General features: G+C 42.3%; 1 protein-coding gene across 11 annotated transcripts in view; it reads right to left on the bottom strand.

Moving 5' to 3' along the window:
- tcf3a (transcription factor 3a) overlaps positions 1-16337 on the bottom strand; it is a 181176-nt gene that overhangs the window by 78158 nt on the left and 86681 nt on the right. For all 11 annotated transcript variants that reach the window (XM_072244557.1, XM_072244556.1, XM_072244562.1 and 8 more), the window contains exon 6: positions 942-1009. In XM_072244557.1, coding sequence (XP_072100658.1) covers positions 942-1009 — 68 coding nt within the window. The remainder of the gene's footprint in view (positions 1-941; positions 1010-16337) is intronic.

The following is a 16337-nucleotide window of genomic DNA, read 5'->3' on the forward strand; positions in this document are numbered from 1 at the left end:
GATAGGCACGTGACTGTGAGGAAAATGGAGGGATATGGATGTTGTGTAGGCAGGGCAGAAGGCAGGTATTCCCAACCATTTTTTATGCCATGGACCCCAGGTTGGGAATCCCTGGATAATGGATTAGTTTAGTTGCTCATTTGATTACTAATTTATTTTGGTCTGACACAACATTGAGGGCTGAGGGGCCTGTTCCTGTGCTGTACCATGTTCTATTATGCTTCAGATTCACAAGGCAACAGTGAGAGCACCTTATGGGCAAAATGTACAGTAATGATCAAGGTCATCCAGTTTGGAGGTTTACTAACTGAATACCTGGAATGGACAGCTGCCCGAGGAAAGGATCGGCAGGCAAGTTTTGAATCTGTCGGAGTTTAGAAGAGGGAGAAGGGACTTGGCTTAGATATACACACACAATGGTCACTTTATTAGGTACAGGAAGAACCTAATAAAGTGGACACTGAGTGTATGTCCATAGTCTTCCGCTGCTACAGCCCATCCAATTCAAATACCGAAAGGCCAAGTTAGAGCAGACGCTGAGAAAATGTTTCCTATCGTGGGTGAAGTCTAAAACCAGAGGGTGTGGCCTCAGATAGGATGTCCCTTGACAGCAGAGATGAGGAGGAATTTCTTTAGTCAAAGGGTGGTGAAGCTGCAGAATTCATTGCCACAGACGGCTGTGGAGGCTAAGTCATTGGCTACATTTGAAGCGGAGGTTGATAAGTTCTTGATTAATCAGGATGTCAATGATTATGGGGAGAAGGCAGGCATCTCAGGGTTGTATACTGCATACATACTTTGATAATATTTACTACTTTGAACTTTGTACTACTTTGATGCACGGATGTGAAGAAATGACCTGTGTAGTTAGCATGCAAATCAAAGTCTTTCACTGTACCTCAGTATATGTGACAATAACAAACCAAGTTGAAAGAACTTACCTGATTTAATGCTGGCATGGCTGATTCTCTTCCAAATGGTGGAAATGTAACCCTCTCCGCATTTTTCACTATTAACAAAAAGAATATTCAAGTCACAAAATAGGTTAAATTACTACAGCGGCAGTATTTTCATTTCTGCAATCATACACCAGGAACAGCATCTGAGCATCCAGTCCCATGAGAGCTGATATCAAAGAACCCGCACATGCAGCTAGAAAACAGAAGCAGAAAACCTCTCCTTTTCAGGAAGGGGAAGTTGAGGGGACACACACCAGTCCTCACCAAGGGTCAGCAGTGGAAAGAGTGAGCAGTTTCAAGTTCCATAGTGTCAACATCTCTAAAGATTAACCTGGGCCAACATACTGATACAATTACAAAGAGGGTAAGCCAGTGGCTATACTTCATTAGGAGTTTGAGGAGATTTGGTATGTCACCAAAAACTCTTGTAAATGACTGTGGAGATATTCTAACTGGTTACATCACCATCTGGTATGGAGGGGCCACTACACAGGATTGGAGAAAAAAATGGCAGGAAGTTATAAGCTCAGTAGGTCTATCATGGGCACTAGCCTCCCCAGCATCAAGGACACCTGTATACGTATATTGAATACATCAAAAATCGTGCAAAAAAACAGAAATAATATATATTGAGGTAGTGTCCAAGGGTTCAATGTCTATTTAGGAATCGTATGGCAGAGGGAAAGAAGCTGTTCCTGAATCGCTGAGTGTGTACCTTCAGGCTTCTGTATCTCCTACCTGATAGTAACAGTGAGAAAAGGGCATGCCCTGGGTGCTAGAGGTCCTTAATAATGGACGCAGCCTTTCTGAGACACCGCTCCGTCAAGATGTCTTGGGTACTTTGTAGGCTAATACCCAAGATGGAGCCGACTAACTTTACAACCCTCTGCAGCTTCTTTTGGTCCTGTACAGTAGCCCCTCCATACCAGACAGTGATGCAGCCTGTCAGAATGCTCTCCATGGTACATCTATAGAAGTTTTTCTGTGCAATTGTTGACAAACCAAATCTCTTCAAACTCCTAATGAAGTAAAGCCGCTGCCTTGCCTTCTTTATAACTACACTGACATGTTGGGACCAGGTTAGATCCTCAGAGATCTCGACACCCAAGAACTTGAAACTGCTCACTCTCTGCACTTCTGATCCCTCTATGAAAATTGGTATGTGTTCCTTTGTCTTACTCTTCCTGAAGTCAACAATCAGCTCTTTTGTCTTACTGATCTTGAGTGCCAAGTTGTTGCTGCGCCACCCCCCCCCACTAGTTGGAGTATCTTGCTCCTGTATGCCTTCTCGTCACCAACTGAGATTCTACCAACAATGGTTGTATCATCAGCAAATTGATGGTATTTGAGCTATGCCTAGCCACAGTCATGGGTATATGGTGAGTAGAGCAGTGGGCTAAGCACACATCCCTGAGGTGCACCAGTGTTGATCGTCAGCAAGGAGATGTTATCACCAATCCGCACAGATTGTGGTCTCTGCCTGCTGTTTTTCATTCATTCTATTGTGTATTTTTCCCAATTACTAGGAACGCTTACTGCAATAAATGATATCTACTTTGAAGTTTGAGCATTGAGGGCATGCTATGTTGGCACAAGAATGTGTGGCAAACAGCCTATTACTAATCTACTACTTTATTCTTCAATGGTAGATCCTTGGTTTTGTTGTTGTTAACGTGAATGACACATTTCATTATATGCTTCGATGTGCTAGTGAGAAATAAACTTGAACCTTAATTCTAGGTGGTTTCTGAAAAGGTAATTAATTCCAAGGTCCTTAAGGTTGTCATAGCTGGGGTGTACTGGTAGTGGGGATAAGCTCCAACTAGCTATTAAATGCTCCCAATGGCGCGTGTCTCAATTAGCCTCTGACAACCAAGTCCAGTTCCTAACCTTCAACATGTGGCTTAGTTACTGGTGCCTTAAAACCAGTTACTTCAGGCAGATGGGGCATATCAGGCGTGGTTGGCAGCTCATCTACAAAGAAAGCTCAGATTTCAAATCACTGCTACCTTGCGGCTATACCCACTCATTGGGTAGGCTTCAGTAGTAAACCTAGAGGAAAAATCTGGAGCAGGAGCCCTTAAGACGTTGAGTTCAATGCCGAAGGGCAACTCCTGCAACACCACTGGTGCCACACTATATTGGTCTCAGCTGTTCCTTTCAATTCATCAGTTGCATGGGTGGTGGGGGGGGGGGGGTTGGGAGGGGGCGGTCTGCTGCATTGGCAACAGTTTACTTTACATATAACACTGCCCTGGCTTGTATATCTAGACAGCCCAGAAGTATTATCTCTGGTTGAGCCCAATCAATGGAGGACTTACTTATTAATTCCAAGGAACATTACTATAAGCTTTTAAGGGGACGGTTCTACATGTCTGCCTGCACTATACTTCCCCTGTAACTGCATTCGGTTATTGTTCTGCTTAATTCACTGTAATGAAATGATCTGTATAGATAGCCTGCAAAACAAAGTTTTTCCACTGTACCTCAGTATATCTGACAACAGTAAAGCGATTTACCAGTTTAGGTGGATAAGAAATGAAAGAACAATTCAGGAGATCGACTACTTTGGGAGTCCCTCAGGGAATCCACCTCGAGACTGTGTGGAATGCAAAGGCAGACCAGTGCTCTGGTAATCATCTAATCCACCTGGACATTTTATTACCAAAGCCGAGGCTTTAATGTTTTGGGAAATGGCTGCCCCTCCCCACACTTCAAAGCTTTAATTAATATAAAGCTGAGCCTCCAAAGTGGAACCTTTAAGCACGCAGCACAGAAAGTGAAGGTACAATACATACTGGGTACAATAACAAGACATTACTCAACACATCTCAAATTTGTATTGCATTGCAATACATCAATACAACCAATTTCCCCATTACTTGTATTTCCTTAAAAGTTTCTTTAATCAGTTGTCGAAAAATCTTCACCGTTGTGCTTACATTTCCTTTACTTTGTACAAAGGAACCAATTGCTGCTCCAGCTACATTAAATGTGCAGAAGGATTATAAAAGAATATAATTGATCCTTTAGTCTGAGTAATCCAAGTATTAAACACCTTGAGGCATTGGTATTATCAACAATAGTTCATATTCGACAGGAAGCACAGTATTAAATAGATCAAAATATCAAGTTTCAAACATCACACTTTTTGTACCTGCCATCACCATATAAACTATGCCCCACTCAAGATTTACTGGGCGTTTTTAACAAATCCATTTTATGTTTAACTAAAGCTTGGAAACTAATGACAAAGGCAGCCTGGGATTTAATTGCTTTCAGTTGTAGATCAATAACTCCCATAATTTGGTTAATCAAAATCGGATTCAGCCCCTACTCAAACCAGACACCAAAAGCACTGCAACGCACATTTATTACCTCAGACTATTTTCATTGCAATCTCACTTTGTTTAGCTGGTACAGCTCACACCTCTGGGTCAGGAGGTGCTGGTTCCACCTCCATTCGAAGTCTGAACACATAGTTAATGCAAATACTCATTGAGAAACAAACTGGTAAAATTGCCAGTTTTATTTTTATTTAGAGACCGCGCCACCCAATTAACCTACCAACCCGTACATCTTTGAATGTGGGAGGAAGCCCACAGGGTCATGAGGAAAATGTACCAACTCCTTATAGCCACCGGTGGGATTTGAACCTGGGTCTACAGCGCTACACTAGAGATGAGCTAAGACCCCTAACACCACTGTAGCTGGGATTTAAAATCCCATTGCATTAAAACAAAGACCATTTTCTTGATATTCTCTCCAATCTTTCCTAACAACAAAAAGATTCACTGATCAATTTCTGCTGCAAGGAACTAGTTTGCTCATCTTTTACAAAGCAGCTATGCTTTGACAACCTGCTAACTTCCCAATGTACACTATATCTCATCATCTTCAAGCTAATTATTTATCATTGTTCTTTTTTTGTATTTGCAGTTTGTCTTCTTTTTCACAGCAGTTGCTTGCTCATCAACTTTGAAGTTCTCTTAAAGCAGGAACACAGAACTAAGGCAGAAATACTTACAGCTGAGAATAAAAGAAAGAAAAAAATTAGAGTTATGATATAGATAAAACCATAAGTCAAGAGCAGCAGCACTAGGCCATTTGGCCCATCGAGTCTCTCTACCATCCCATCATGGCTGATTTATTATCCCTCTCAACCCTCTCCTCCTGACTTCTCCTCATAACCTTTGATACCCTTTCACTAATCAAGAACCTGTCAACTTACACCTTAAATGTACCCAATGACTTAGCCTCCACAGCCATCTGGCAATGAATCACAGATTCACCGATTCACCAATCCCAGTTAAAGAAATTCCTAATTTCTGTTCTAAAGGAATGCCCCTCTACTCTGAGGTTGTCCATTCTGGTCCTAGACCCCACCACTATAAGGAACATCTTCTCCACATCCTTTCTACCAGACCTTTCAATATTGAACAGGTTTCAATGGCATCTTCCTTCATTCTTCTAAACTCCAGCGAGTACAGTGTGAGCAAACAAATACAGCAACCGGAGTGATAAATACTGAGGAAAACCACTTTGAAACAAGAACAATGGGATCTATAAAATATAACCAATATCAGATAAAGGTAATTATACAGTCAAAAACTGCTCAAGGAATGAAGACAACTGTGTGATGTTTTGAAACCAGAGATCATGGACTCAAGGACAACTTACATCCAGCTGTCATCAGACTATTGAATGGACCACTCATACACTTCTTAAGTCAAAGTACCGAATACAGGAGATGGGGTGCTATGTTGAGGTTGTATAAGGCATCGGTGAGGCCTAATTTGGAATATTGTTTGCAATCAATGTCAACCACCTACAGGAAAGACGTAAACAAGGTCGAAAGAATTCAGAGAAAATTTACAAGGATGTTGCTGGGTCTGGAGGACCCGAGTTATAAGGAAAGATTGAATAGGTCAGGACTTTATTCCTTGGAACGCAGAAGATTGAGGGGAAATTTAACCGAGGTATACAAAATCAGGGGTATAGATAGGGTAAATGCAAGTAGGCTTTTTCCACTGAGGTTGGGTGAGACTACAGAGGTCATTGGGGTTTAAGGGTGAAGGTGAAAAGTTTAAGGGCAATATGAGGGGTAATCTCTTCACTTAGAGGGTCGTGAGAGTGTGGAATGAGCTGTCAGTGCAAGTGGTGTATATGAGTTTGATTTCAATGTTTAAGAGAAGTTTGGATAGGTACATGGATAGTAGGGGTTTGGAGGGCCAAGTTCTAGGTACAGATCAATGGGACTAGGCAGTTTAAATAGCTTGGCATGAACTAGATAGGCCAACGAGACTGTTTCTGTGGTGTACTTTTTAATGACTGTATGACTAAGGGATGAACCGTTGATCTTTTGATCTATCTGCACCACACTTTCTCTATAACTGTTACACTATAATTTGTATTGTTTTCTTTATACGACTGCTTGTTTTATTATAGCATCAGCAACATTATATTGTTTTACATAAACATGCAGTAAATGTGTTAATATTTTGTGACGATGTGTTGGATCATTACTACATGTGCTGTGTGTGACTATCTGTACCGTGTTTTGCACTATGGCCTCGGAGGAATGATGTTTCTTTTAGCTGTACACTGTGTATGGTTGAATGACAAAAAAAAAACTTGAACATGAACTTGAACTTTCTAACCACCTTGATGCTTTTACATATGGCATGAGTGGTCTGGAAAGGAGGCAAATACGCCATACGTAGTGGTTAGCCTGACGCTATTACAGCGCGGCTTGTTGGGTTCAATTCTGGTGTTTGCTACAGTAGCATAGCGGTTAGCGCTACACAATTACAGTTTGGGGCATCAGAGTTAATTCTGGTGTCTGCCACAGTTAATGGTTAGCACAACGCTATTACAGCTCAGGGCATCGGATCTTGAAGTTCAATTTCAATGCCATCTATAAGTTTGGTTATCCTTCCTGTGAGCGCATGGGTTTCCTCCCACAATCCCAGGACATACCAGTTGGCAGGTTAATTATCCTGTGATTAGGCTGGTGTTAAATGGGGGAGGGGTGGGAGTGTTGTTGGGCAGTGTGGCTCATTGGGCCAGAATGGCCTGTTCCATACTCTCTCTCAATAAATAAAAGTTTTCTCTTGTACCTCAGTAGATGTGACCATAATAAACCAAAACCAATACTTAGGCTGCGTATTCTGGCACCTGCTTAGATTTGAACATCTTCAAATAAACACTACTCAGTAAATACTCCAGAAATGTCATGCATAAAAAGGCAGATCTTTTTCTTTGGGGAAAATCAAAGTACTTAATGTGACAAGATTTTTATCCTCCCTCAGTAAATGGGACAATAATAAACCAATTCCTAAATTCCTGAAATAGTTTATTTGACCAAAAATTGAACATGATTTACAAACAAAATTATTCACTTTTATTCAATACAAGCTCCTTTCAAATTGAATAATAAATAATGTAGAAGTTGGGCATATGCCTAGGTAGGAAAATGTTGAAGACTTGAATTGCTGTCACCATACTGTTATCATGTGGCTCGTGTGGAAAGAAGGGATGGTAGGATAATTTCTCCATACTTGGAATTACATCAATGACTCAGCAGAACTGAGGTGTGCTACACTACTTCTAGCACTTGAGAGTAACCAGGAAATCATAAAACATGTAATGTTAGTCCACTAATGATTCTCCTGATATCTGCAGGTACACCCACTACTGGCCTTGGTGTTTTCAAGTTCATTGTCATTCAACTGTATACTGCCAAACGAAATAATGTTCCTCCAAATCAAGGTGCATACCACAGTGTTTACAACTCTCACACACAACATAAAGTAGCAGGCACAGGAAGAGTTTCTTCCCTGAGGCCGTGACACTGCTGAACCTCTCATCACAACGCTAAGCAGTATTGTACCGTCTCAGTACTTTTATATTTGTGTGCTGTAGCACTTTTTTAATTCGCAGTTATTCTGTAAATAACACTATTCTTTGAATTTCTGGTCAGATGCTAAATGTATTTCATTGGCTTTGTAACTGTACTCAGCACAATGACAAAGTTGAATCTAATCTAATCTAATATCACTACAAATAAATTAACAAATGACTTGCATTTCTGACAAAAGTTATAAGTAAACAAGTATAGTGCTACCAGCACTTCATTTGTGATGACCGTGAGTTCAGTAGTCATAAGGCCTGGAGGAAGAAGCTACTTCCCATCCTAACAGTCCATGCCCTAATGCTACAGTACCTCCCGCCTGATGGTAGGAGGCCAAAGAGATTGTTGGATGGGTGAGAGGGATCATCGACAAGGCTAATGGCTCTGTATACACCACACTCATGATAAATATCTCACATTGGTGGAAGAGAGACCCCAGTGATCCTCTCACGAAGGCTTGCAGTCCTTTGTAGGGTATTGCAGTCAGATGTCTTGCAATTCACAATGATCAGGAAGGGATCAGGTCTAGGCCGAGTTCCCCAGTTTAGCTCCCAAGGACCTACATCCAACCAGCACTTTGGATCCAGAAGACCACACTCACCCCAACTCATAGCAATTTTCAAACTCCTTAAAGGTAGCAGCAGGAATTGAACCTGGGTCATTTGTACTGTAAAGAGTTGTGTGAACCACTATGCTACCACACCGGTCTTACTTGCTGGAGTTTAGAAGAATGAAGGGAGAATCTCACTGAAACCTTCCACGTGCTGAAAGGCCTAGATAGAGTGGACGTGGCGAGGATGTTTCCTATGGTGGGGGAATCTAGGAACAGAAGGCACCGTATCAGAATAGAAGGCTGTTCCTTTAGAACAGAGAAGAGGGGGAATATTTTTTATTCTGAGGCTGATGCATCTGTGGCATTCATGGGCACAGACAGCTGTGGAGCCAAGTCGTAAGTATATTTAAAACAGAAGTTGACAGTTTCTTGATTAGTAAGGACATCAAAGGTTACATCAAGGAGGCAGAAAAATGGAGGTGAGAGGGATAATACATCAGCCATGATGGACTGGTAGAGCAAACTTATTGGGCCAAATGGTCTATTTCTGCTCCTATACCTGATGCTTATAAAGATAATAGAACATTAGCATTGTCAAAGATCCATTCTGTCTGTTCCACAATCTCTTTGATCCCTTACCATCAGGCAAGAGGCATCAGGACAGGGACTGTTAGGATGAGAAACAGTTTCTTCCCCCAGGCCATGAGACTTGTGTACTCCCTGCCATCACCCAGCTCTCATCACATATGAAGCGCAAGTAGCATAACACTGTTTATTTTTGTGTCATAAACACACCTTACTCTCAATGTCAATCTTGTGGAATATATTTTATTATTTGTTTTTTTTGTGGTATGTTGTGTCTTAGTTTTAACTCTGTTATGCACCTTAGGCCTGAGGAACACTTACATTTGGCAGTATACAGTTGAATGATAAACTTGAACTTGACCCCAAAAACACCAGTTAGATTGGACAAAAGTCATGATTGAGTAATAAAGGGAAAGTATTCGACAAACACGAGTTTGAGGATGCTATTGGCAGAATAGAAGGAAGCTGATGTGATCCTCATGGATTGTGAGAAAGGTTGTGATGGAGTTCCATATAAAAGGTCGTCTTGTTAAAAAATGATGTTAGGTGTAAGGTTAACCAATTTTCAATACAATCAGGTAACAGTACAAATAAATAAGTCTTTTTCAGGGGTGGGGAGGCAGTGGTAACTAATCAGGTATTGCAGGGAATTGGTGCCTGACCTCAGCTATCAATTACATTCTGATCCTATACAAATCATTAATGTGCACAAGTTCAAATTTTCCCAACTAAAGATTATGCAATTTCAGAATTTGCTAAAGAACTCCAAGGAAAAGCTAATAAAAGACAGATCATCAACAGACTGACCACAATTATGTACAGGTGCGCATGGTGAAAGCTTTTTTTTTATTTTTAGAGATACATCCACAATAGGCCGGGCTGGTCCACACTAAAGGACTTTAAAGTCAAACTTTAAAAACAGATTATCCAACTAATAACAATTTTATTTAGATTATGCATGTTGGAAAATATGGTTAATACTAATGATAACTAATCTATTTTCCAAGTAGTGTAAAACTCTAGAACTTAAAAACCTTTCATGTCATCTTTTTATTTGAAATTGATTACTTGAGAAAAAAATAACTTATTTTTCATAATGTAGATGTAGACATGCTTAGCGCACACTGCCTTCGGGTATTTGTTGATTCATCTTGAAAGGGCAAATAAACTGGAAATATTAATCCATGTCTCCAATGCTTTAGATGCCTTGAAACAATCCCATCCTTCTGCTGTCATGGAGATGGTGGTCCGAATGCTAGAAGATAGGATTAATATGGATGGATCCCCGTTGGTTGGTGTGAATGTGGTGACCTGTTTTTCCATGTTGTATGCCTCCATGTCAAAACCTGGACTATAGAAGATCATAAACACAAGAGATTCTGCAGATACTGGAAACCCAGAGTAACACACAAAAAGCTGGTGGAACTCAGTAGGTCAGGTAGCATCTATGGTGAGGAATTAATAGTCAAAGTTTCAGGCTGACATCACTCTGAGCAGCAGAACACTGGGTAGAGGGTAGAGAAAAACTCACTGACTGAGAAAAGAGGGGAGACAGATGAAGCAAGTCGAAGCAAAATCAATGGAACATGTCTAATTCAGGCAGCATCATGGTAAATCTTCTCTGCACCCTTCAAAGCATCCTTGCCTTTGACAAGGTGCCACACATGAGGCTGCTTAACAAGATAAGAGCCCATGGAATTACAGGAAAGTTACATACGTGGATAGAATGTTGGCTGATTGGCAAGAAACAGAGTGGGAATAAAAGGATCCTATTCTGGTTGGCTGCCGGTTACCAGTGGTGTTCCACAGGGATCAGTGTTGGGGCCGCTTCTTTTTACATTGTACATCAACGATTTGGATTATGGAATAGAGGGTTTTGTGGCTAAGTTTGCTGACGATACGAAGATAGGCGGAGGGGCCGGTAGTGCTGAGGAAACGGAGAGTCTGCAGAGAGACTTGGATAGATTGGAAGAATGGGCAGAGAAGTGGCAAATGAAGTACAATGTTGGAAAGTGTATGGTTATGCACTTTGGCAGAAAAAATAAACGGGCAGATTATTATTTAAATGGGGAAAGAATTCAAAGTTCTGAGATGTAACGGGACTTGGGAGTCCTCGTACAGGATTCCCTTAAAGTTAACCTCCAGGTTGAGTCGGTAGTGAAGAAGGCGAATGCAATGTTGACATTCATTTCTAGAGGAATAGAGTATAGGAGCAGGGATGTGATGTTGAGGCTCTATAAGGCGCTGGTGAGACCTCACTTGGAGTACTGTGGGCAGTTTTGGTCTCCTTATTTAAGAAAGGATGTGCTGACGTTGGAGAGGGTACAGAGAAGATTCACTAGAATGATTCCGGGAATGAGAGGGTTAACATATGAGGAACGTTTGTCCGCTCTTGGACTGTATTCCTTGGAGTTTAGAAGAATGAGGGGAGACCTCACAGAAACATTTCGAATGTTAAAAGGCATGGACACAGTGGATGTGGCAAAGTTGTTTCCCATGGTGGGGGAGTCTAGTACGAGAGTGCATGACTTCAGGATTGAAGGGCACCCTTTCAGAACAGAAATGCGAAAAAATTTTTTTAGTCAGAGGGTGGTGAATCTATGGAATTTGTTGCCACGGGCAGCAATGGAGGCCAAGTCATTGGGTGTCTTTAAGGCAGAGATTGATAGGTATCTGAGTAGCCAGGGCATCAAAGGTTATGGTGAGAAGGCGGGGCAGTGGGACTAAATAGGATAAAATGGATCAGCTCATGATAAAATGGCGGAGCAGACTCGATGGGCCGAATGGCCTACTTCTGCTCCTTTGTCTTATGGTCATCCACATTCTTCCAATAATGAGGTGATCAGAATTCAACTTAAAATTTCAAGTGTGGTCTAACTTGGTTTTATAGTGCTGCATCATTATCTCAGAACTCTTGAACTCAACTTCTTGACTAATGAAGGTCAACACAATACACCTTCATAACCAACCTCTTATTCTCCTTCCTTTCTAAGTGCAAAGCTCCAGCTCACTCAACCTATCCTCACAAGTTATGTTCTCCTACCCAGGTAACATCTTGGTAAATCTCCTCTGCTTCCTGTCGTAAGCTTTCATAATGAGGTGGACAGAATTGAACACAACATTCCAGGTCACGAGGAAATCTGCAGATGCTGAAATTTCAAGCAACACACACAAAAAATGCTGGTGAACGCAGCAGGCCAGGCAGCATCTCCAGGAAGAGGTATAGTCGACGTTTCAGGCCGAGACCCTTCGTCAGGACTAACTGAAAGAAGAGCTAGTAAGAGATTTGAAAGCGGGAGGGGGAGATCCGAAATGATAGGAGAAGACAGGAAGGTGAGGGATGGAGCTAAGAGCCGGAAAGTTGATTGGCAAAAGGGATATGAGGCTGGAGAAGGGAGAGGATCATGGGATGGGAGGCCTAGGGAGAAAGGGAAGGGAGTCCAGAGGATGGGCAAGGAGTAGTGAGAGGGACAGAGGGAGAAAAAGGAGAGGAAAAAAATTAATAATAATAAATTAATAATGGATGGGGTATGAAGGGGAGGTGGGGCATTAACAGAAGTTAGAGAAGTCAACGCTCATGCCATCAGGTTGGAGGCTACCCAGATGGAATATAAGGTGTTGTTCCTCCAACCTGAGTGTGGCTTCATCTTGACAGTAGAGGAGGTTGTGGATAGACATATCAGAATGGGAATGGGATGTGGAATTAAAATGAGTGGCCACTGGGAGTAAGCAGAACAAGTGCTACACATGCCCTTACACTTCCTCCCTCACCACCATTCAGGGCCTCAGACAGCCCTTCCAGGTGAGGCGACACTTCACCTGTGAATCAGCTGGGGTGATATACTGCATCCGGTGCTCCCGATGTGGCCTTCTATATATTGGCAAGACCCGACGCAGGCTGGGAGACCATTTTGCTGAACACTTACACTCTGTCCGCCAGAGAAAGCAGAAACTCCCAGTGGCCACACACTTTAATTCCACGTCCCATTCATGCCCCACCTCCCCTTCATACCCCATCCATTATTTATTATTAATTTTTTTTTCCTCTGTCCTTTTTCTCCCTCTGTCCCTCTCACTATACTCCTTGCTCATCCTCTGGGTTTCCCCCCCTCCCTCTTTCTTTCTCCCTAGGACTCCCATCCCATGATCCTCTCCCTTCTCCAGCCTCATATCCCTTTTGTCAATCAACTTTCCAGCTCTTAGCTCCATCCCTCCCCCTCCTGTCTTCTCCTATCATTTCAGATCTCCCCCTCCCCCTTTCAAATTTCTTACTATCTCTTCTTTCAGATAGTCCTGATGAAAGGTCTCTGTCCGAAACGTTGACTGTACCTCTTCCTATAGATGCTGCCTGGCCTGCGGCGTTCACCAGCATTTTTGGTGTGTTGCACAGCATTCCAGGTATTGTCTAACCAGATTTATAGAGCCGCAACATAACCCCCATGGCTCTTGAACTCAACAAACACCCCCCCCAACTAATAAGACATCAGAACAGAGTTAGGCCATTCAGCACATCTAGTCTGCCCTTCCATTCTATCATAGCAAATTTATCATCCATCAACCCCATTCTCCTGACTTCTCCCTGTATCCTTTGATGGCCCGACTAATTTAGAAACTATCAATCTGTACTTTAATTATACCACATATCTTGGCCTCCACAGCCTCCTGCGGCAATGAATTCCACAGATACACCACCCTTTCAAGGCCAATACACTATGCTTTCATATTATAACCCAGGTGATCACCCAAATGCAATACAAAATGAAAAGAAAGTTGAAAACTGCAATTAACTTTCTCACAGAACAGTACAGCCTTTTTTTTTGGCTGTGCACATGTTGTTAACTTTTTAAACTTACTTCAACCAAAAAGCCAGGGGAGTATGGAGTGCCCAGGAAGGGATAGTACCTCTGGTGATGGGGATTGTCATGTCAGTTCTGGGGCAGCTCACTCTCCTTCTGTTCCCACCAGACACTCCATTCTCACCTGTGGCTCCAAGTAGCTGTTTGCACGTGACAGCAGCCAAGCCCTCCCTGTACACTGCTTCAACAGGAGAGCTAAACCAGGTCTAAAACAGGTGAGTGCAGCCGGCGGGCTTCATACCCCAGTAAGATAGGGATATACTTATCAGATGAGATCTACATTAAGATCCAGTGGCCATGATGGTAGTTCTGCAAAGGGTATGTCAAGGCACAGAGGTAGTTATGGTCATCCACTGCAACTAAGGAAGACCCCAGTTTGTGACGACTCCTCATAACCACTGGACGCAGACTTCTGAGGTCAGGGAGACGCAACTATCCCACTGCAACAGCTTTTCCACTTTAAAAAAAACTCTCCTACACAGGTCTCCTGTCATCGTTGGATACAACAGACAACCAGCAGCCAAGCCAATCCACTGTTGAGATATACAGACACAATATTGTCCCTAGTTCCTCCCCTCCAACTTCACGCGATAGAATTTGTAGAGGGTGAAATAAACAAAATCCAGTGTGTTAAGGCCCCAAAGATATTTTCCTTCAACAATGCAAATTAAGACAGTGATATTTAAAAAAAAATCTTCCCCTTGGCATCACAAATTAATCACTCAGGGGTAGCAGGTGCAAAGCAGCCACATGGTACTATATAGTTTTCCTAATCTACGGAGAATTAACACATGGGTGCTCACGAATTACTCTGCAAATCCTACATGACAAACATCATTCACATATCTTATAATGTCGACTGCAAGTCATTTGCCCATGGTAATCATGCAACTACACTCATGAGCAAAGACACTCCAGGGTGGAGGTGGTTGGAAAAAGCAGTAGAAAGTTGTAAACTCTGTCAGCTCTGTTATGGGCACTAGCCTTTCCAGTAGCGAGACCATCTTCAAAAGGCAATGCCTCAAGAAGGTATGCAGCATAACCCACATAGATATGCAGCAATGCACTGCATATCGAAAGAGCATTGTCAAAGCTTACACTGTTTTAAATCCATTTAGCCAGTTGGGTTTGGGAGGGTGGGAGAGATCAAATGGTCAGCAGCTAGAGGGATGGTAGTTAACAGGTAGAATGACAAGCAAATGAGGAGGAGAGGGCAGTGGAGGAATGAGAAATGAGGATTTGGATGCAAGAAGATCTTGTTTGATTGTAGGAACAAATCTGTACACACATCATGGGATCCTTTTTGGTAGTGGATTAAGAGAGATTCTTCAGAAATCACATTTAACTGGTGTACCACAGCCAAGAATTTCTGCAGAAGCATCTTCCGCTCCTCAGAAACAAAATGGAAGCATCTTTGACCAATAAACTGCCCAAATGAACTCTTTAGCTGCTGGAGGAATGCAGCAAGTCAGGCAGCACCTACAGAAATGAATAAACAGTTGACGTTCTGGTTCGAGGCCCTTCATTGCTACCCGATAAACATCTGAGTTCAAATAACATATCACCCAGTCTCTGAAGATGAGACAGGTAAGATTAACGATCTTGTAGTCAGGGATGCTCTTGGAAAGAGTGATCATAGTATGACTGGTGCGTGGCCAAGTGGTTAAGGCCAACGTCTAGTGATCTGACGGTCGCTAGTTCGAACCTCAGCTGAGGCAGCGTGTTGTGTCCTTGAGCAAGGCACTTAACCACACATTGCTCTGCGACGACACCGGTGCCAAGCTGTATTGGCCCTAGTGCTCTTGCCTTGGACAACATTGGTGGCGTGGAGAGAGGAGACTTGGAGCATGGGCAACTGCTGGTTTTCCATACAACCTTGCCCAGGCCTGCACCCTGGAAACCTTCCAAGGTGCAAATCCATGGTCTCACGAGACTAACGGATGCCTATAAGTATGACTGAATTTCGCATTCAGATGGAGGATGAAATAGTTAGATCTAAAACTAGTGAATTATGCCTTGAACAAGGGAGACTACAACAGGATGAGGGAGGAGTTGGCTAATGTGGATTGGGAGCACAGGCTATTTGGTAAGACAGTTGAGGAACAGTGGAATACTTTCAAAGAGATTTTTCACAGTGCTCAACAAAAGTATATTCCAGTCAAAAGTAAGAACAATAAGTGTGGGGAAAGCCAGCCTCGGATAACTAAGGAAATAAAAGATAGTATCAAATTAAAAGCTCATGTGTACAAACTCACAAAGAGTAGTGGGAGACTGGAGGATTGGGCAAACTTTAAAAAGCAACAGAGAACAACTAAACAAGAAATAAGGAAAGGGAAGATAGAGTATGAAAGTAAATTAGCACAAAGTATAAAAACAGATAGCAAAAGCTTTTATAAATATATAAAGCAGAAGAGGGTGACTAAAGTCAACGTAGGTCCCTTGGAAGACGAGAAGGGGAAATTGCTGTTGGG

The sequence above is a fragment of the Mobula birostris genome, chromosome 26, assembly GCF_030028105.1.
Source record: "Mobula birostris isolate sMobBir1 chromosome 26, sMobBir1.hap1, whole genome shotgun sequence".
In the NCBI taxonomy this organism is placed as follows: domain Eukaryota; kingdom Metazoa; phylum Chordata; class Chondrichthyes; order Myliobatiformes; family Myliobatidae; genus Mobula; species Mobula birostris.